The sequence below is a fragment of the Alnus glutinosa genome, chromosome 7, assembly GCF_958979055.1.
Source record: "Alnus glutinosa chromosome 7, dhAlnGlut1.1, whole genome shotgun sequence".
NCBI lineage: Eukaryota > Viridiplantae > Streptophyta > Magnoliopsida > Fagales > Betulaceae > Alnus > Alnus glutinosa.
In genome coordinates this window covers 26,847,722-26,870,685 of record NC_084892.1, presented here as the reverse complement: position 1 = coordinate 26,870,685, position 22,964 = coordinate 26,847,722, and the positions used below count along the sequence as shown (strand labels likewise).

The 22,964-nt window shown below is 36.8% G+C and overlaps 3 protein-coding genes across 3 annotated transcripts; 2 read left to right on the top strand and 1 right to left on the bottom strand.

Annotated features, from left to right (window-relative positions):
• The first annotated feature begins 2,773 nt into the window (after positions 1 to 2,773).
• On the top strand, positions 2,774 to 8,788 carry LOC133873794 (probable anion transporter 3, chloroplastic). The gene is made up of 8 exons (XM_062311561.1): positions 2,774 to 3,391; positions 5,715 to 5,941; positions 6,081 to 6,429; positions 6,527 to 6,571; positions 6,995 to 7,141; positions 7,593 to 7,730; positions 8,177 to 8,210; positions 8,291 to 8,788. The coding sequence occupies exons 1-8, from the start codon at positions 2,969 to 2,971 to the stop codon at positions 8,458 to 8,460; spliced, it is 1,533 nt and encodes a 510-aa protein (XP_062167545.1). The 5' UTR covers positions 2,774 to 2,968; the 3' UTR covers positions 8,461 to 8,788.
• Positions 8,789 to 12,185: 3,397 nt separating this feature from the next.
• LOC133873097 (uncharacterized) lies at positions 12,186 to 13,178 on the top strand. The gene has a single exon (XM_062310818.1). It carries the CDS (start codon positions 12,646 to 12,648, stop codon positions 12,982 to 12,984), a length of 339 nt encoding a protein of 112 aa, XP_062166802.1. The 5' UTR covers positions 12,186 to 12,645; the 3' UTR covers positions 12,985 to 13,178.
• Positions 13,179 to 14,989: 1,811 nt separating this feature from the next.
• LOC133872723 (protein DEFECTIVE IN EXINE FORMATION 1) lies at positions 14,990 to 22,077 on the bottom strand. Its single transcript, XM_062310304.1, has 13 exons — positions 21,590 to 22,077; positions 21,327 to 21,437; positions 21,052 to 21,134; positions 20,650 to 20,767; positions 20,391 to 20,545; positions 19,588 to 20,195; positions 19,381 to 19,451; positions 18,160 to 18,416; positions 17,428 to 17,609; positions 16,199 to 16,482; positions 15,967 to 16,084; positions 15,698 to 15,880; positions 14,990 to 15,589 (listed from the first exon to the last, which is right to left on the bottom strand). Exons 1-13 carry the CDS (start codon positions 21,730 to 21,732, stop codon positions 15,272 to 15,274), a joined length of 2,631 nt encoding a protein of 876 aa, XP_062166288.1. The 5' UTR covers positions 21,733 to 22,077; the 3' UTR covers positions 14,990 to 15,271.
• Positions 22,078 to 22,964: the final 887 nt, after the last annotated feature.

The window sequence follows — 22,964 nt, the reverse complement described above, 5'->3', positions numbered from 1 at the left end:
AAACTAAGCTTGCACATGCTTCAAAATCTGGATACCCAAATGAGTTTAAGAGATTAGAGGGTTAAGTACAAATATGGTGGCCTAGAAGGAGGAAAGGGTATCCCTATAAATTAACGAGCACGTACTGACCACTATTGTCTGATAAACTCATCGAAAAAACCAAAAATAGTAGAAGGAAAAGACTGGAAAATTGAACCACAAAAAAAACAAACTGTGAAGTTTGTGTTTGGTAAGGAAAAATGAAGGAAAGAGCAAAAATGGATAGTACTGTTGAATTTGATATTTTGTGGAAACATGTCCCATGCACCATGTAAAAATGAGAATCACGTTTTGGGAGAGAGAGAGTCATTTATGATAAAACAAAAGGGTATTAAAAAGCTAGTTCGCCTTTCATTGCATGAATGAAAACCGGTTATCCAGGTAATAATTGGATAATTGGCGGTTAGTAATAACTGTAACTGGTAGACTGATTGCGGTTGTAGTTATTTAAATGAAAATAACAGGGTACCTTAGTTGTTATTGCGGTTGCAATTATTTAAATGAAAATAAAAGGATACCCTAGTTGCTATTGCGGTTATAAACAAAATAATCACAACCACAACCGGGTGTACACTCCAACCTCAAACTATAAAAAATTGTCAATGTTTTCTCCAATGACGAAAAATACCCTTAATAAAAAAAAAAAAAAATACTTAAGATGCTTTAAAGAAACTTTTTTTAAAAAAAAATAAATAAATAAAAACCAAGGGTGGCCAAATTTAATTTATTTTTTTTTTAAAAAAAAAAGAAATGATAAAAAAATTCGTTTTATTTTTTTCCAATTAATTTTTTTTTTGTTTTTCTTTAAATTAAAATTTCTGTCTTTAAAAAGACTTTTTTTTTTCTCAAGTTTATAGAGGTATATTTGTCTTATTAAAAATTTTGTAGGATCATATTTGTCTTTTTGCCGGCATTGAGAGGTGATATTGACAATTTTTTGATAGTTTAAGAGAGATATTGTTCAATTGAAAGTTTGTGAGGAACATTGTCAATTGAGTATGTTGATGCATTCTTTTGTCATGGTGACATGGTAGCTTCAGATTGGTCAATTTTGCATGTGACTTGCAAGACAACAAAGGCCGGTCGGGGGTTGGCCGGCAGAGCCTCCTCCAACGCCCAAGTTAGTAAGGGGAATCAAAGAGATAGTGACATATTGGATGATATATGTTACATCTTCAACCATTGTGCGTGTGTATGTATAGGCATCTTCTCAATTGCTGAGGCATGCAAAAGGAGTTAAACCTTTTTCTTGGTTGTCGTGTAAATGAGGTCTTGTAATTGTATAATATGAATAGTAACCAGTTATGATGTTCTGACACCTGATAAGGTGTGTAGATATTAGGTGCGAGGCTCCGTACTGATATCTGATATGATTTCTAATATGATTTAGCCAATCAATAAATGTTAGAGATCATAATAAATGCTGAGGATCTTAGTCATGTCCGACCTATGTGCATCCCATGAGTATAATCTGAGCACTGTACGACCCGCGCATAGTCCAAGTGCTGTGTACTCCAAGAGTGTAGCCGTACAATCCGGGCACACATCCGAGGGCCTCCTCCGAGCCCACCTGGTCTAGGGGATAATAATTCCCCAATAGAGTAATAGTTTTAGGGGTATATAGACTTTTCCCTTTTTAGAGATAATTACACCGTTGGTCCTTGTGGTATGCTATAATTATTTTTCACTCCCTATGGTTTAAAAATTTCATGGGAGGTCCCTGTACTATGCAATAATTACGTTTTACTCCCTGGGTCGATTTTCCGTCCACCATTTTGATGGAATCTGTTAGCTCTACACGTCAGCGCCACGTGTCGCCAATAAGATGGCGACACGTGTCCATCTTAATAAAAAATTTTTTTTTTTTTAAAATAAATAAAAATACTTATTTTATTATTATTATTTTTAAATAAAAAAAGGGAAAGCAAGGGGTGGCCTCCAGTGGCCGGGGGTGGCATGGGTGGTCCGCGGCCACCCCCAGTGGCCGGGGGTGGCCATCGGGCCACCCCTGGATCTTGAAGGCCACCCCCAAGCAACTGGGGGTGGCTGCGCGCCACCCCTTGCTGCTTTTTTTTGTTTTTTTTAAAAAATAAGTATATTTATTTATTTTTTAATAAATTTATATACCACAGGGACCAACGGTGCAATTATCCCCTTTTTATAAGGATATTTAAAAAAAATTAGATGAAATATGATTTCATTCCTGTTTGAAAAATTTGATCATTAATGTGTTACTAAATGATGTTTATTCTAATTTTTTGTATTCTTGAAATAGTTATTCGTATTACGAGGTCATTATCATTCTAATGTACCAAACATGGCCGAGGAAGTTCACTCCTCCCAACGCCGTTGTTTCCCTTGAGCAGTCTGGTCAAAACGAAAGTCTAATAACAACCGACCGCGTCGCCGCGCAAATCGATTTCTACAAATTCCACGTCAACAGTGATATTCCCAACCGTAGATTTCAAAAGGAGTGTTAGCGTACGTAACTAGCGTTTTCCTTGCAAAAAGTCTAAAATGCCATCTGGTAGTTGAGCTCCTTGCGACTGGCAACTCCGGTAACCCGTTCCACAGAGGTTGTTGGTGAACTAAGGCAGCGGCAACACGTGTTGCCACGTTAGATGCTGTCAGTCCTTGACATCTAACAACGCGAGGAGCTGTTTCAAATGACGGAAAGACCCCTCTCGAGACTTGTTTAAAGTCTCACCAACCCCGAAACCCTTTGGATTCGACTTCAGGGTTTCCCAATTCTTTTATTTCTCCTCTCCTCCATCAAAACGCAGCTATATAAACTGGTGATATAATAATGCATCGTGTAAAGAAATCGTTTCGACGTTTTCCACGTAAATGTTCATTTGTTTAATGGGTCTCTGACAGATATTCCCTTTTCTCTCTATATCTCCCTCCCCTGTCGCAGCAACCTTCTCCCATGGCGGCTAAATCTCTTCTCCATTCCTCTTCTCCATGCCATTCTTGTTTCTCGAGCTCACAGTCGAGTTTGATCAACTTTAGAAGAACCCAGTTGGCGTTCGAGAATAGGGTCCACGCCAAAGGTGTAAAATGGGAGAGTTCGTCGCCGAGTTTTGGAGTAGAGCGGTTGCAGTTGCAGAGGAAGGAGCAGCAGAAGAGTTTGGAGGTGAGGTGTACGGCGGAGAGTATAGATAGGGGGATGCTGATCGGAAGGAGAGGAAGAGAGGAAGCGAAAGTGAGCGTGCCGGAGAGGTTCAAGGTGGTGGCTTTAATGGCGTGCGTCATGTGCCTCTGCAATGCTGACCGCGTCGTCATGTCTGTCGCTGTTGTCCCCCTTGCCGCTCAACACGGGTGGTCCAATTCTTTCTTGGGCATTGTTCAGGTACTCCCAACTTGAATTCTTTATTTCATTTCTTCAGAAAGAAAAAAAAAAAAACTTGTATCTCTTTGCAAATGTTCATTCGTATGAGTTCTGGGACAGATTTTTTTTCCTGGAGAATTGGATTTAAAAGAAAGCATCCATGAATTTCTTACACCGGGGGAAGAAAAAAATAATAATAAAAAAAATACTACGAGTGAGTATTTTAAATAAATTCAGTAATAATTTTTTTTAATAGCTTTGTCTCATGAATGAGTACAAGTTTCAGTTCGGTGTCGTGCCTATTTATTTAGATTAAAGTTATGCATCATCCTTCCTCCCTTTTTAATGTCTATATGACATGATCTCTGGTAATGATTGGTCCATAAGAATTTTTTTTTTTAAATGGAGGGATGGAAGAATCTAGGGGTGAAGGCCAGGATAGAACTACTCATTTATTTTAGATGGAAAATCAAGAGGAAAATGTGTGGTAGGTGAGAAAATGAGAGTAATTGGTTCGCCACCACCTCACCTAAAAGCACAAACCCTAGGTTTATTCAGGTGGGACCCTGTTCTTAATGGATAGGATTAGATACCTAGAACTGAAAGGGAAAAGAAAAAGCTTACGGAAAGGGAATTATTTGGCTTGGTTCGCTAAAATTCTCTCTCTTTTTTTTTTTTTTTGGTTCTTGTTTCTCAAAATATGTAAATGTGTTAACTATTTTTCCTTTATCTCGTATCAAAATAGTTTTTTAAAATAAAAAATAAATGAGTAATACTTTCTGCACACATGTACACAAAGTGTGTTAACAGATTTTTTTTTTTTAAAAAAAATACAAAATAAAAATAAAAATTAACACACTTTATGTATACAAAAAGTAGTCCCCAAAAGATAGTTCAATCGGCCGGAGACCATGTTTCATGAAACGGAGGCCAGTAATTCGAATCCCCATCCCCTTCACGTGGACAAGTGAAAAAAAAAAAAAAAGGGTTTGATTCCTACACTTCACCGGTACAACATTTGCACAACACCCCCTCACATGGGGGTGGGCCCCACCCCATGTGCGGAGGTGTTGTGTAATTGTTGTGGTGGTGTTGTAAATCTATCATTTTTCAAAAAAAAAGCTATACAAAAAGGGGATTTGATTCTTGTACAACACCAATACAACAACTGCATAACAATCTCTCACATGAGGGTGGGCCCCAGTATGTGGAACCCACCCTCATGTGAGGGATTGTTGTACAGTTGTTATATTGGTGTTGTAAATCTAACATTTTCCTACAAAAAATGTGCAAGTAGCATTGCTTAAAACAAACATTTTAACGTACGTACCCAAACTTAACTTTGGCCCCGTTTAATAACTCCCTTCCATTCCCCTTCCCCTTATTTTTACCTCTTTGAAAAAACATTAACTCAAAACATTCTTAACTTTTTTTATTTTTTATATCACATCAATAATTTTTTATTATTATTTAAATAAAAAAAGTTATTACAATACAAAATTTTTCTACTTTTTCATATAAATTCTTTCTACTTTATATCATATCAATCACTTTTTACTTTTACTCAACAAAAAAAACTTCTTTCATAAGGAGAGGGGAGGGGAGGAGAAGAAGATTACTTAAACGGTCTTCTATCCCCAAAGTAAAAGAAGAAAAGGTATTCTTTTTGGTTAGGTCAAGACGTCAAGTCAAGGTGTGCTTGTATTTACCAACCCCCTGGGTCACGCTTTCTTTCTATCTTCCTTCTTCCTCTTTTTTTTTTTTTTTTTTTTTTGGGAAATAGCCTCCACTCTTTCTCTTTCTTAAGAGGAAAAGAGTGGGACGGACTATTTGAATTTCAACAAAAGTAGTCTTTTAAATTATTGGGAACTTTTAGCAAGAAATTTCATCTAGAGCAAATTATCATAATGATTTTAACTATTTGAAAAGAAAGAGAAAAAAAAAATGGAGTGAATCACATGCTGCCAAGGTGTAGACACTAGTTATAATACCATATGATATAGGAAGAATTGCCTTTTAAGACACATGACACTTACATATGGTGGGTGAAACCTCATACCTCCTTGTATCTCTCAAAATATAAGATGACTTTTAAAATGATTATTTAATCAAAATTTGATATTGCCCAATGGTGATTTTAAAAGCTACTTGCTGGTGGGAGTAAAATCACAGCCATTCTCCTGGTTTCATGCTTGGAAAGTTGGAATATATAAAATTCTTATCTAAGCATTTATCTTCTTTAATTTCTTCTTCTTCTTTTTTTTCCCTGTTTGTGTTCTTGTTTGCTGGCCATGCTGTTAGATTGACATCCTGACAAATTTGATGTGAATATTACATGTTAAAGTCATCCTTTCTGTGGGGATACATATTTTCATCGGTGGTCGGAGGAGCCTTAGTAGACAAGTATGGAGGAAAGAGAGTGATCGCAACGGGTGTGGCCTTGTGGTCTTTGGCCACCCTCCTCACCCCTTGGGCTGCCAATCACTCCACAGCCAGCCTCTTGGCTGTACGTGCCTTCTTTGGATTGGCTGAAGGTGTTGCTCTGCCCTCCATGAGCATCCTTCTGTCAAGGTAATTATTATTGGACAAGTAATTGCAGAAATCTTAATGCTGAACTGAGCCAATCACACATTTCTTAGTTAAAATGTCAATATAACTTGTTTCTTCATTAAGTTCAAAAATATAACTTTAGCTATTCTAATGTGTCTAGGTGGTTTCCAAACCATGAGCGAGCAAGCGCAGTGGGTTTCTCCATGGCTGGATTTCATCTTGGCAATGTTGCTGGCTTACTGCTAACTCCGATTATGTTGTCGTCAATCGGAATTACTGGTCCTTTCATTCTCTTTTCGTCACTTGGGCTACTCTGGTTGATGACATGGACGCATGGAGTCACAAATGATCCACAAGAAAACCAGTTTATTAGCAATTCAGAGCTACGACTAATCCAAGCTGGTAAAGTCGACTATCCAGTAAATAAAGGCGAGCTCCCGCCTGTACGCCTCTTGTTATCAAAGTTACCAACATGGGCTATCATATTTGCTAATATAACTAACAATTGGGTGAGTTTTTTTCTCTTTAATTAACTGAAAGTACTCATTTGCTTTGGTAAATTCTTATAAATTTGTATGAAGAATCTAAAAATACTCCACATTACAGGGATACTTTGTTCTTCTGTCATGGATGCCTCTTTATTTCAAGACAGTAAGTAATCATTTCTGCAATCTCTACGCCTTGTATTGCCATCCTATGCATGAATGTTGTCTGGCATCTCGTACATGATGAACGTTGTTTGAGCATAGCAATAAGGGCTGCCTACCAACTCAACAGCTCTTTTACATTAACTTCTCCATCAAGCGTATGTTGTGTGGATAGCTGCATATTTATTATGTTATGAACTTATTTACTATCTTGTAAAATGTTAAATCAACATAATATTTGTGATTGTTCGACCTTTTTCGTGTAATTTGGGAGGTCTATGGTCTTATTAGACCCAAATGAAAATAGCAGCCCCTTCCCTACCCCAACAGTTGGGAAAAAAATTTCTAAGTTTTGACAATGCACTATAAATTGTGGTGGGTGCTTGACAATATTTATATTCCTCTTTCTTTTTTGTGGTGAATTCAGGTATTTAATGTGAACTTGAAACAAGCAGCATGGTTTAGTGCCGTTCCATGGGGAACAATGGCGGTTTCTGGGTATTTTGCTGGTAGAACATCAGATTATTTAATCAAGGCAGGCCTCTCTTTGACATTAGTCCGTAAGATAATGCAGGTACCTCCTCTGTTTCTACCCTGTAGTTGCATATGGTAATCCTAATACTTGGAGGTCTCCTGCAAAATGATATATGTATATTTACTATTTTGTTTTTTTTTTTTTTGTTGTCAATTAATAGAAATAAGGGTTAATAATTAATAGATGAGGGAGAAGAGTATAAAATAGAATACAAAAACATGAGAAACTGGAAAATTTCTGATGAAAAATTAATTGTGTGGCATATTTGAGGCTCTGGAAACATCCCTAATGATCTCTAGTGGGTTATAACAGGAGACTCAGAAAACACAAAAATATTGCATCTCATGATAGGAAACTTTGTTTCTTTCTTTCCTTTGTTCACTTTAACTATTTCTTAGTATAATTAAACTTCTGAATGATCAAAATTTTATTAAAAGTGTTATTCTCTGATTAAACAATCACCATCTGATGTATAATTTTGAACAATCAGTCTATTGGTTTCATGGGGCCTGGGGTGTCATTGCTCTGCTTGAATTATGCCAAGACACCTGAAAGCGCACTGCTACTCATCACAATAGCCTTGAGCTTGAGCTCTTTCAGCCAAGCCGGCTTCCTCCTTAACATGCAAGTAAGTTTCATTTTTTTTCAGTCATGAAAAACTGTAAAAGTTAACCATTAATAATGCTCCATTTGTTTCGACGTAAAATATTTTCCGGCTTTGGCTCGTACGGAAAATGAGCAACGGCGGAAAAAGGTTGGCAAATTTCGGCAACCTCCAACGGTGGTTCGGAAAACTTCCGTGGAGGTCCGGCGGTTTGAGAATGAGAAGCTCAAACTCGAAAAATAGATTACGAAATTTAAAAACGAAAACCATTTTTCGAAACTAAAGAAGTTTTTTTGGGTCAAATCGAAAATATTTTCGGTTTGACTAGCATTTTCGGTTACACCAAACTCTAGAAAATATTTTTACGGCAAAACAAACGGAGCCCAATATTAAAAATAATCAAGGTTGGCAATTTCATAGCGCTTATTCTACCTCGAATTTAATGCAACTTCTGTGGTTTCTTTAATCAGGATATAGCTCCACAGTATGCAGGATTTCTTCATGGTATGTTCATTCACATATTTTGTCTTGATGAATTAGAGAAAATTTTGGTTACCAAAGGCAATAACATTATCCATTAACAGGGATTTCAAATTCAGCTGGGACATTAGCAGCAATAATCAGCACAATTGGAACTGGTTATTTTGTACAATGGTTGGGATCTTTCCAGGCATTCTTAACTGTCACAGCTGCACTCTACTTCATCACAGCCATATTTTGGAACCTGTATGCTACTGGAGAGCGAGTCTTCTAGTATGAAAAAACAAACAATTTATTGGTTACTTATACTAGGTAATCTACTGGGAAAGAAAGATATGAATTTAAATTTATAGTGAAAAGTTTTGGCATGAATGGTTTAAAGTGACGAGTATAAAACATCATGGTACATGTCCTTTACGTAAGCTATTCATCTTTTCAATGTGGGATTTGGGTAGTACAATTTATGTTTATGTATTTCCTCTCTCCTCTTGTATATGTCATATTCATTTGTAATAAGCAATTGAAAAGATGTGAGAAATGGGATAACCCCCTCGCATTGTATATCTTTAATTCGTTTGTATGAAGAGATTGAATTAATGTAAGGAATGATATGTTGTAGTTATTTTCAGGGCTCAATCAAATATTGTGTCATCAAGTTTTTGTAAGAAATTCCTCCAATAAAGTGTGGCCATTCACCACTTTATTTATTTATTTTTTTAATGGTACGTGGGTTTGCGATTTTAAAAAGTGCAATTTATAAATAGCAATTTTTAAATGTGATTTTTAAAAATGCAGTTAAGCGTTTCGTAAAATCGCAGCTTAACTTTTTAAAATCGTGCGTTTTTAAAACCGTACTCCTTGGTTGCGATTTGAAAACACAAATTCTCTTATGTTTTCGTACCGCAATTTTTTAAAAACACACTCTCAATCGATACATCTTTTGCGATTTGGTTTAGAATCGCACTTTTGATCAACGAAATCGCAATGTACAACACAAATCTTAGTGCGGTTTAATTAAACACAAATAAAGAGTGTTTGGTAAGTTATTCCAATAAAGAAATCATTTATTGAATTAGGCTGAAATAATTAAGGTAAGAAAAATGATTTCAGCATAATTCAATAAGTGATAATAATTAAGGGTCCAATAGGATGGAGGACTAATATATAGCATCAATATGGATAACAGTAAGAAAAATGCTACATATTACTCGTTCATCCAACTAGACCCTTAATTATGATTATTATATATTTTTGTTAAAACAAAATTGCTAATCGAAGAGCTAACGGATATCGGTACATCAGCCTAGTGAGATGATGGTGTAATGAAGGTGTAACATATATCATTACTCTTAAATCAAAAGACTGATGGGTACTGTCACATCAACCTAGCAGAATAAAGGTGTAGTATTTATCATTACTCTACGGATAAAAAGACATAAACTAGAAAACACTTATATATATATATATATATATATATTTGTGTTATTGAGCTTTCCTATTTCAAATTAAAGGTAAGTTTGAACAAATATGGTTGAAAGTATGTTTAGGTTTTTTTAATCATGGGTCAAGAATTAGTTGGGGTCAAAATGAAAAATACCTTTTTATTGAGGCTACATGTCACTGACATGTAGTAGTTTTCTGTTTTCCTGAACTGGCCTCGTCGGACAACGACTCTTGTTGTCTTCCCAAGTCTTCAAATAAAACATTGCTTGGATTTTGCAAAGAGAAATGTTATGGTTATCAAAATTTCTCTTCAAAATTTGCTCTGATAAAATGATGAATCACAATTTTATATAATTTATTATTTTGAAAAATGTGTTATCACCTCGTAAGATTATGACACATTATTTAAAGAAGGGAAAACTGCAATTTACCCCCTAATGTTTACACCAATTTGCAATTCTGGTACCAATGTTTAGATTGCTTCAATTGCACCCAAGAAAGTTGCAAAAATTTGCAATCCACCCCCTTCCGTCTAATTGCTCCGTCTGATGAGACGGAAATGCACCCACGCGCGTGGCACGTGAATTTTTTGGGCCAAACTTGACGAAAATGCCCTCATCAAAACGTTGCGTTTTGCTCATCTCCTTCAACGAATTTTTGCAAAAATTGGGGCTTCGATGGTTTGAACCAGCCCATCGACCCAATCTGAGACTTAATTGGAGGAACCAGAGGGAAGAGGGTTTGGGGACTCGGTGATGGAAAGGCCGAGAGTGATGAGGGCTCTGAAGCCGTAGGATTGGGGCTCGTCTAGCTCCTGCGCGAGCGAACGGTGGAGATCGAAGCTGGCCCGGGCGAGGGCCGAGAGGGGCTGATCGTAGAGGACTCGAGTAGAACCAGGGGTCGCCGGCTGAACCCAAAGCGATTTCCGGCAAGACAAAGCTAGGTTTTCGTTTGTTCAACGGTGGACTGTCGAAGAGCACGGATTTCGGCCATTTCAGTAGGATTTTTTCGGTGGATTTTGGTAGAATTCCTTAATGTGATTAAACCTTGGGATTTGCTTGATTTTTGACCGATTATATGTTTGATTTTTGAAGATGGGTATTTCTGGGTTGTCGTTTGTTCTTGGTCGTGTATCTCTGTTTTCTAGCCAGTGACATGTGTGTGTACTAATGGCCAAACGGTGGTGTGTGTGTTGATGGCCGAATGGTGGTGGTGTTTGATGGATTGATTATGAGTGTTTTGTGGGTTTGATCAGTAGAGAGTGTTTGGCTTGTGTAGCCGATCCTTTGATTTGGTCCAGTCGAGCTCGAGGAACCCACCGACGACCAACGCCTTCGAGAAAATTCGCTGAAGGAGATAAGCAAAACGCGGCGTTTTGATGAGGGCATTTTCGTCAAGTTTGGCCCAAAAAACTCACGTGCCGCACGCGTGGGTACATTTCCGTCTCATCAGACGGAGCAATTGGACGGAAGGGGGTGGATTGCAAATTTTTGTAACTTTCTTGGGTGCAATTGAAGCAATCTAAACATTGGTACTAAATTTGCAAATTGATGTAAACATTAGGGGGGTAAATTGCAGTTTTCCCTTTAAAGAACGAATTTTTTTTTTTTTTTTTTTTAAAAAAAATATAGCATTTCTCAATTAGTAGAGGTCTTTTAAATGGTTTTTGGTTGTTTTCAAGGCGACAAACCCGCCATATTAAATCTCCAAATGATTTTCAATTTTTTTCTTTGATTTCATTTGAGGAACTTTTTATAATTTCATATAAATTTTTTTATAATTTTTTAATTTTGAGATTTACACGACTATAAGTGTTTGGAGATATATTAAATAATATCTAAATGTTTAAAATAAATAAAATCATAAACTACTGTAACAGCCAATTGGTGAACCCTATATTGATTAAGACCTAAAAAGGACAAATTTTGGACACACTACCTCAACCAAAAACATGTTTATATGTTGTTTAACCAATAACATAATTACTTAACAAAAAAAAAACATTTACAATTTATTGTGTTTTTTTTTTTTATTGAAAAAATAAAATATTGAGGTTTATTTATCTTTGGAAATCCGTTTGGATTTGCGATTTTAAAAAATGCGATTTTAAAATAGCGATTTTAAAATCTGCGATTTAGAAAAGTGATTTTTAAAAATGCAGTTAAGCATTTGGTAAAATCGTAATTTAGCCTTTAAAATTTTGCGTTTTCAAAAAAGTACCCCTTGATTGCAATTTAAAAAAGCAGTTTTTTACGTTTTCGAATCGCAATTTTTTTTAAAAGTAATTTTTGAACGATTCATTTTAAGCGATTTGGTTTAAAATCATATTTTTTGTCTATAAAATCACAATTTCAAACGACCCTCAAGACGCGATTGAGCTTAAATCCCATAAAGAAAGAAGTAAATATTATAAAAAGATAATCCCTAAAAGTAATTAAAGAATAATATACCATTGGCAAGTAAAAATGTTCTTTTTATTTCCTTTTCTTTTTTTCCTCGTTCTTTCCCTGTGGTAACAAAAAGACAAGAAATGGTACAAAGTCTCCAAATGGCAGGTTTTGTGAAGAAGAAAACTATAAAAGATCAAGAAAAAGAAAGGGTAAAACCAATACAGTGGAGACCGTAAACCTACTTTGAATTTTCAGACAGCAACCCAACACCACTCACGTTTGGAATACCCTTGTTTGAATTCTCGTGAGCATCATCGAGCCGACATCTCCACCACACGGAGAATAGGTGAGAAGATCAGGAAGATTGGCTTTGAGTGGAAGTTTCAGTCAAACCTTGAAGAGTTTCTGGGTTTTTTTTCCTATTTTAGGAAGGAATACCCAGAAGCTAGCTAGGCTCAAATCAACGCAATTCGTTGGGAATTAAACCAAACCCAGATTATATCTTTGGGTTAGGAGCACCCGAAAATCAAGATTCTGATTTGGGTTAATACTTGATAAGGATTATATTGAAGGGTTCGGAAAAGATTGTAATTTTGAATCGGGTTCATTTAGTTTCTCTGGAAGACATGAATTTTAGGAGCTTAGAAGAGTTTTGGGCCTTCTATGTGAACCAGCACTCAAAACCATCCACAAGGCGCTGGCATTTTGTGGGCACGCTTACTGGTATTTTCTTCTTGCTTTGCTCAGTGGTTTTTAGCTGGTGGTTTTTGTTCTTTGTTCCATTCTTTGGGTATGGATTGGCCTGGTACAGCCATTTCTTTGTCGAGGGGAATGTTCCGGCCACGTTTGGGCATCCATTTTGGTCCCTTCTGTGTGATTTCAAGATGTTTGGATTGATGCTTACTGGGAAAATGGATAAGGAGATCAAGAGGCTCGGAAAGAGGCCTATGTTGCAGATCTTTTGATTGTAAGTTTTTCTATGTTGTTCCAAACACAGACTGGCATCTGAAACTAATCAGTTGTGTCTTGAACACTAGTTGTTAATGTTATTATTACTTTCACTCCTCTGTTTCGTTCCCATGTATGTAATTGTTTATTTAAATTCATGTTAGATTGATTCAACAAATATGGGTTGCAAATGTTTGCTGTTAATATGGCTGGATTGTTTTGTTTGGTTGATGCATAATTTGATGTCACGCCCTAAAATTTGTGAAGATTTTGGAACTGAGACAACAATTATGTGGTTTTGATTGTGAGGATTTTGGAACTGAGGACCACTTTCTATTTTCTTTTGCTCTAAAATTGATCTTTAATAGTATCAATTTCCTTTAAAAGGTGAACAGAGAAATTTACATGATTCACTGTCTGTTTGCTTTGATTAAACAAATGAATATATCCTTCAACAGATGTCTACCAATGGATATAGTCAAACCTGCTCCAGTTTCTTAACTTGACAAAACATTTTTGTTCGAAATAGGGTGTTTAGGCACAAAGATCCCAAATAAAGTAAATCACGGAGGATGTTCATGAGGCTTAGGCTGTTTTCAGGTTTTGTTGGCGACCCATTTGCCAAGCTTGGAACTGCATGTTTATAAATTCAGCTGTCACCTTTATATGATTCCTGCACCTGCATATAAATTGAACTATGAAGTGCCTTTTGTTGCATTGCATTAAGGCCTTTCAAGTTTTAGCTGAATAAATTTGAGAAGAATATCTTGCGTGATTGTTGCCTTTTAGTATGAAACTTTGGAAGCAATTGTTTCGTTAGAAATCAAAAGTTGGAATCACTCATCGGCCATCGCTGCCGACGTTTTAAGGTTGGATGCCCTGCTGCAGCGTGAGTGTCAAGGGTTATAATGATGGGGATTTTGAGAAGGCAATGTGTCAATACCGTCCATTGAAGTAGATATGTTACGGTTAGGGAACATACATGGCAAGAGTTGTGAAAGAATTTTACATTGGATCATCATCTTCTACAAATAAGGTATTGAAAGCTAAGAGTTTATAACTTGGAATGATTTATTGGGTGAAACCCATTTACCATTCTATGAATGATTTTTGACACTGCCCGATGTAGTTGGTTAGGACTGACAATTTTTGACACAGCTCGCGAAATCAATTTGAATTTAGTGGGTTAAGGTTGAAGGGTCATACCTGTTTAATTAAATTGGTCGGATTAAACTTGACCTATATAGTTTTAGATTCATGTCTCGACACAACCTTAACCCGACATGCGACATTTAAGGCAAACAAGTTTTTATACGACCCGCGAATCCGACAAAAACCCAACACGAGATTAACGGATTAGAGTTCAAAGTTTGACCCATTTAATTACATAGGTCAAATTAGTTTCAAACTCATGCCTCGTCACAATCAGAGTTTGACATGCGAATACAAATTGCTACATCTAAAATTGATTAGGGTTGTACAGGTGGTTATAGATGCAGTTATTGCCTATAACCGCATAATGCGGTTATCACTTTTAAATAACTATATCCAGCTACTAACTACTAACCATTTATCAAGTAATAAGCCATTTGAGCATATTAGTGTTTTGAGCATTCTTTGGGCTATTTTTTAAACAATTTTGAAACTGTTTGTGTTTTTTTAAGCTTTCATGTTTTAGATAAAATCCATATCTTAATTCCATATTCCAGCTTAAAAATAACAAAGAAAATACAAACACCCGATGATGTATTCATCCAGCTTAAAATAACAAAAAAAAAAAAAAAGCACCTGGAATTCACTTCTATAAGAAACTACTTATTTTTATCTTATATATTCACCTGAAATCCATATATATATATATATAAGAAACTAATAATAACGAGTGACCTCATAAGAAACTACTGCTAATAAATATCTATTTCTATTTCCTGGTAAAATGCTCCGCAGACAGTAACGAGTGAGCTCTCCTTGGGAGGCCGCACACGTATCAAAGAGAGCGAAAAAAGAGTGAAGTGGGTAAGGTGCGAGCCAAGAAATGATTTGGGATTAAAATTCAATAGCCCGTGACTCAAATCTATGTTACAAGTTCCGACGTTCTACCATTCAGAACTCAAAATTAAATTCAGGCCAACTGCACTCTTAGCCTGACGAAGAGATCCATTTGAACTCACGCTATCAAAAACTCTCGTCTGTTTGTCCAATTAATTCCTTGTCACCTATGTTTCTTTCTGGCCTTGGGTTCAGATAAATACAACTATAAAAGTTATCTTTTACGCAGGGATAGTGTTTTACACAGGGTAATCATCACAGGTCGGTGTTCCGTGAAAACGATGGCAAAGGCACGGCTTCTTGTGGACGAAGGATGACAAGCACGGCAAACATCCCAAGCATCGGGAGGACAAGCAGCCACTTCAACAATTTATAGTAATACATATGGAATGTGAGGGAGAAATCATCTGAGAAATAGAGTCCGTTTTTGTCAACCATCTCCACCAAAACAGTCCCCGTAGTCCTTACCCCAACTGTTGGAAGCTTCATTCGATATTTCCCGGGACGATCAAAGATCTGAGTTTGCTTTATCCTCCTCTCACCTTGATAATTGCCAGGAACTAACAAAGTCGCCTGCAACATTTTAACAGAACACGAAATCAACTTTAGATTCAAAGTTCTGAGAGAGATGAGTTGATGGCTTTTAGACAATTTACATGGGCGAGTGGCAAGCACTCTTACCGTTACATTGTAAGGTGCTTGAGAACCAGATGGGAATCTGTATCTATCTACAATCTCAATTTCCACCCAGAAACTCTTGCCTTCCTCATCACGGAAAGCTCTTGATGGATGTGGAACATAAATGCCTTCGCGGTTGTACTGATTAGCCACATTGTTTCTTCCTTGATAAGGTGATTTCCATGCCTGAAAGAGAACAATATGCAAGGAATATTGGAAATGAGCTTGGAGAATATAGAAGAAATAAACCACAAATCAGCTTCGGATCCTACCTTGAGAGGATGATGTGGAGCAGGAGTGGAGAAGCAAAAGACATTGCCATTCATGGTTGTAACAATAAGATCAAGATCATCTCCACCGTCAACATTTTCTGCCAAGACCATGCTATATCTGTCATGAAGAGATGCCCATTTAGATAAGTTTAAAAAGAAAAAGGGAATGGAAAAGGAAGAGCGAGAGAGAGAGAGAGAGAACTATGGAACCGAAAGATTAAGCATCTCTTACGAGGTTTCACCGATGTCAACGACATCAGCACATGAAGTGGGTCCGTCTATAAGGTATAAATAACCATCGAATGATGTTGTAACAAGAGTGAGCCCCTTCTTTTTCTCGCCATGTTTATTTAAATCAACAAGAAGAACTTGATTCATCACTCTGCCATGTGTTCTATATGGATAAGGACGAACAAATGACCCATCCTTGCCATTGAGAACATATATGTTCCCCGAGATCGTTGGAACCACAACATCAGTATGGCCATCTCCATCAACATCACCAATAGTAGGCCCCTGAGGAATATGACAATGTGTATTAGATCACTCTACTATGAATTTTTCATATTACATGGCAACATATGTCCAGGTAACATACTAACTAGTAAAAACAGATGTTAGCTCATCTAGTAACCTTTAAACCACTATTATGTCAAATTCTAGATATCCAACAGAGCATTCTAGGGTTCTTGAATATATGACGACCACAAAGTTGGGAAATGAAAACTGTCGAACTACTCTTGAGGTAAGCTGATATTGTCTGATCCAGGAAAAAACTAAATAAATAGATAACAGAAAAGCTATTTTCCTGTTTCATGTCTTTATAAAGAGAATCTAGACATCTTCTTTCTAGAGCCTTAGAACCCAGAAATCTTGCACAGACAATTATCAAAATTCTGTATCAAGTACAAGTCTACTGGGAACTTGCCAAGCTTCATGTGAAGCAATTCCCAGATGGCATTGCTGTGACCAGTTACGAAATATGGTCAGAACCTGATAAGGGAACATTAAACACCATAACTGTTCTAGGTAAAGATGGACAGAATCCCTCTGTTTTGCCTACTTGTCTTTTCCCTTCCTGTAAGCAGTGAATCCCCATGGTCTGGCTTCTTGGTGTCAGCACAATTTCCATTTTTTTAAGTTCAGATTTACCCGATGGGTCGGTTTAACCCATCAAGAGCCCACTTCATCAAAATTTAGCATTTTAAGTTACCAAAAATTGGGGGAAAACTGACATACGCGAAGGTTTATACCACACAAGGAAGATGAATTCCATAAACCAAGTAAAATCATCAAAACACATTCCATCAGCAATTATAACTCAATTCACACCTACACAATTAGGGTTTAAAAAATTAGACATTCTCAAAAGTTACAATACCATTTATCATTAATGATCAATGTGATTCTAGTACATTTTACACAGCTTAATTTCGAGAAGAAAATAACACTGAAACTTACCTGTGGAACAAGACTCTTAAGATGAGTTTCCCAAATTTCCTCTCCTTTGGTAGACCAAGCAGCAACATTTCCATGTGTATCAGCAGTCACTAGTTCAATTTTGCCATCATCATTGATATCAGCAGCAATAACAGCTCCTTGAATCTCAGCCATTTCAAGAGGAAACTTTTCTCTCACTTTGCCTAGATAAAGGAAACAATTTAGTGTCCAGAATGACCATAAACATGAAAAATTCAAACTGCAGTTTCAGAATAATGTTTAGTTGGGCATGTGAGATTCTAAAAGCAAACTGAAAGAAGCACAACAGGCACAATCCTTTTCTTCAAGTTCTCCTATAAGATGAAATCTAGAGTAGCTTAAATATAGTAAGATTTGATCAACCAATTAGCATTTGAAAAAAGCGTATAATGTGACAGCAAGAGGAATACAAATGCTCATAGAACAGATATGTGTTTAACACCTCAAGTAGCCTAGGACATACACAAAGGCAAAGGCGTGATAGGCTATAGTATCGGAAGGCCCGGCCAAGTTTACAATTTCTACTGCTGCTCTAGAGCTAACAGCAAGTCATAACATCCAAATTAAAAATCAACAGTAAACTCAAAAATTAGGGGGGAGGGGGGGAAGACTCCAATCCTGAACACTTTTTTTTTTTAATTGTTATTATTTATGAATATCTAATCCTGAACACATGACAAGAAAGAAAATCAGCATCCAGTAGGAGGAAATTACCATGATGATCCAAGACATAGAACAAGCCAAAGGTGGTCCCAACAAGAATGTCCAAATACCCATCACCATCCAAATCGGCAACAGTTGGAGAAGAGTATATATAGGCACGGAAGTTTCCAGTATCAGTACTTAGATCTAGGTCAGCAGTCCACTTAACTTGCTTCGTATCAAGATTGATAACAACAATAGCACCAGCTACATATTTTCCGATATCAATACCACCCAAATCCTTCAAATGTTCCGAGTCAGCATAATACCTGTCAACTTACAAGGTGGCTAATTACCTTCACATTATTCAGTTAAAAAAAGCAGTCCTTATTTATTTTTTTAATTTTTTTGCTTCTAACAGCACTACTACAAAGCAAGAAAACTAAATTAAAAGAAAGTTAAACTTCTTACATAGGAAAATGGAACACAAAAGCTTGAACTACATCTCATACAAATATAAAGAAAAAGCATAGTAGTAGATACTCTAGTAGATACTCTTACTCTAACATTTGCAATGATGAGTGGACAGTAAATAATATTACATTATAAATTGAAGCTCGCATATTACATTATACAATTATAGACATAGCACAGCAAAAATAACTACTCTAAGCCTTATTAATCCCAACTGATTCGGGTCGGCTTCATGAATATTTTTTCAACTAATCGGTGGCAGCTATATATATCATATACAAGTTTCAAGACAAGTTAGATTCTTGATTTGATAAATCCTCCATAATTCATTATACTAAAAAGAAACATGCTCTGGCAGAGTTAGACTTGATAAATCCGATTCAACCAGAAGTAGGCCCTTTAACGCTGGAAACTTTTTTTGATGACGTGGAACCTTACCAAGGTAGGGCCCTTTGGACCCACCCCTAAGGAGTAAACCCCGGATACACAACCCAACCGTGTATCAGGCAATCCAGAGAAACTCCTACTGCTGAATCGAACCCAGGATGTCCAAGTCTATGGTTCATCCCGAGCCCGCCCTTTGACCACTAGGCTGCACCCTAACGGAAATGTTAATGGTGATGAAATTGACTTCAAATCTTTCTTATCTCTCCAAAAACCTTTTCTATCTTTTTGGAGAGATTGACTTATATCCATACAATACTATTGTTCAAGAATATCTAAATAGGTGGCAGTCAAACATATAAATTGAGGTTCCAATGAAAAGAGAAGTAGAAATAAGCAAAGCAATAAGTAGTGATGCTGTCCAAGAGAACTCACTCATGATCAAAGAAATAAGAAACAGCAACAACCATCTCTGATACCCCATCATTATCAATGTCTGCTATGACCTGACATCAATAAGAAAACAATATTTCATCCTGTTGTCATAATTCTGCTAACTTGAACCTACCAGGAAGGCTCATCTGTGAAACTGAAAAAAAGAAAAAGAAAAAAGATCATCAATTTTTTTAAGTTTAGGCTCACCGGAGTGCACAAGATGTGTGAGTCAATATTCACATAATCCTCCACTTTCTCGTGTTGCTGTTCAGTCCACTCCTCATCCCCCCACAAAGATTCATCAACATAATCATCATAATCGTAACTGTACTCATCAGCTAGCTCATCACTCTCACGGTATAATTCAAAGGATGAATCAGCATCTGCTTCCAAAACTTTATCATTTTCAACAGTTGCAACATGAAGTTCCTCATTACTATTCTCTTTGGATTTAGAACCCCCATCCTGTGATTCTTTTGAGTTGTTATCTTCCAGAAGCCGTCTCCCAGTGTTTGTCCCATTCTGTGCATTGATGGTCCCTCCGGACCCAGTATTTACAGAAGAATTATCCACACTCCCAGGCAGTTTGATGTTGGACTGTATTTGACTTTCATTCATTTTCTGTTCATTCTCTGGATTGGAAACGTTCGCCATACCAACACGACTTTCTGCTGAAGTGTTCAATTCAGGTGTACTTATTTGACTTCCATTAGTTTTCCTTTCATTCTCTGGAATGGATGTGTTCACCGTGCCAAGTTTACTCTCTGCTGATGTAGTTCCTGAAGTGTTCAACTCAGATGAACTTCCATGTTTTTCTACACATATAATCAACATTCAAATACAGTCAGTTCTGGTAAGAAGACATACGAACACTATTTTATTAAGTCAAAGCAATCTTTAAGCTGAGTCTAAAACTCTCTTCCAAAAGTGCCCTGAAGTAAATGATGAAAAGCAAGGACCAAAATGAAAACTGAATGGATAAAAAAATTGAAATGAATATAAGAACTTACGAGACATCTTCTCAGCAGCCTGCACGACAAGCAGTTCATCATCAACATCTGGATGCGATCGGTCCACTGGGTCTGAATGCAAACCCACGTACCAATTTTTTTTAACTCTTCTACGAGGTATCTCTATTTTGTCTGACATCATGTACCCTGACACTCTAAAATCAATACATATAAATTAAAATGAGACTAGGCATGTTGGCATACAACTACAAGAAGATAAAATTATAACTAAAAACAATTTATGTACCAAAAAAATTACCTGAAAAAAAGGACTTCACCATTATAGGTTGCCAAAGCTATTTCTCTCACGCCATCCTTGTCAATATCATACAATAGAGGACTGGCATGCACAGTCGACTGATGGAAAGCAGGCCAACCTGATAAATCATTTACCAAGTATGATATGTATCTACTAAACCAAGAATTAGAAATGCTTGTTCATTATTATTTATTTCTGTATGCTACCTATTCATCGTGCACATCGAAAATTCATACAAATACAACTCCACCCCCTCAAAAAAAAAAAAACACGTCTCGGCAAGTGATAAGAAACATTTACCAGATATGCCAAGTTTAACAGCACAGGGTGGCTAGGAGAGAAGTTATACAAACAAAACCAGCTCTCTAGCAAAAAAAATAAAAAAAATTCACAAATGGGTACCTGGCATTTTGTCTCCATCAGAACCTTCTAAAACCTCAAGGTAATGAACAAAAGAAGGAACCACTATATCAAGCTTTCCATCACTGCAGAATCAAAACACAAACATTTCAGTCAACTCAACCACAGGATTGCAGAGGAGAGAATGCGGTTCCACTGATTGTAAAATCAATTGTAGCTCTTACAACATGAAAGGGACAAAGAACTTCTCCAAACTGCTGAAACACGAACGGACGGCAAAAGCTAATAATGGTGTGAGAGTTTCAATTATTATATACCTGTTGATATCGGCGATCAAGGGGGTGGCATATATACTAGAACTAACTTCGGTTTGCCATCTGAGCTCCAAATTCCTAGGGCACTGTGTATTCAACAAAGCATCCTCATCTCTAATCACGTGCCACAGCGAAAAACAGACAAATCAAATGAAAAGGCAAACTAATACATTTCCAACACAAAATTTTAAAAACCAAAATTGAATCTATTTTGAATTAATTGAATCGAAATCAAAGAATGATTCAAGGACGATGAAAGAACTTACATGTCGGGGTACCCAAGGGCATCGTCGCTGGCCTCTCGTTCCCGAAATTTATTTTTCTTGGACTCCTCGCCATTGATGACATTCAACGACGAGCATAGAATCAAGCAAATCAGTAACGCCCGAGTACTCGCCGAGGATCTCATATGATCGAGTCCTCGTTTCTCTCAAAATAACTCTCAACGAGTTCAGATAAAAACAGAAAATTCCAAAGAATTGATTGACTGATCGACCAGTATCTTCCAGAGAGACCCCACCCCAGGCTCTGCAAAAAAATTGTGTGATTGATAGAGATAGATGTGTGTAGTAAGGAGGAGATAAACCCTAGCAAGGGTTCTAAACGATCTGTGTCCTGAAATAGTGAAACAGCCGAAGAAACGAATTTAGGACATTGATGCTGCTGTTGAAATCGGGGAAATTATACATGCCCCTCAGTTTTCAGCAAAATCACGTTCTCGGCAAGGGGATAGGTGGCCGTGCCTCAATTCAGAGGCCCCAGCGAGTGGAGGCTTATAATAAGAATTAGGCTTTCTTAATTTTTATTTTTTTTTTCTAAAAACAAAAAATATTAACAAATAATCTAAATACAAAAAAATATATTTTTTAAAATACAAAAATAATTTTTACCTTTTGCATTCCTAATATTAAACCTCATTTGCCATTTGTGTAATATCCTTCTCAACCATCCAAAGGTTCGACCGTCGACGCACGTGATCCAATAATAATAATAATAAAAATGTATCATGCATATAAAGGATGCAAATTAAAGGTTGTAATCAGATTTGCCAAGTGCACTGATCGAGAACCTTAGCTAAGGACGAAAGTTGAAAATAACACACATCCCCCATTACTGATGAATGGAGAACCTTAAATAAAAGAAGCTGGAAGAGGATCCTTCTTCTAAGATGATATGCATCTTTAATTACCGAAGGACCTTAATAAAAGAGGCAAGCTAAAAATGCCACGCATCCTTAATTATTGATAGATGGAAAACCTTTAATGAAAGACACAAGTTACGGTTATTATGCCTCACGCGTCCTTGATTACCGATGAACGGAGATATTTTTTTTTTTTTTTTTTTTTTGAAACGAAAGTGAAACTTTCATTAATCTCCCATCAACAGATACAAATCACCTCTAAAAGGTTACACAGAACAACACCTTTAGGGTGTGAACCCCAAGCTGAACATGAAAATTCAGACAATACATTAGCAAACAAGAAAACACCCAACCAGAGCTACAAACAGAGAAGACACCCCACCAAGAAGTTAGCCACTAAAACCACTTAACGCCATCGAACCACGGCGTAAGGAAGCGGAGCGTGGACTTCAAGCGCCGAACACAGACCATCGAACAGAGGTTTCTAATAAAAAAGAAAG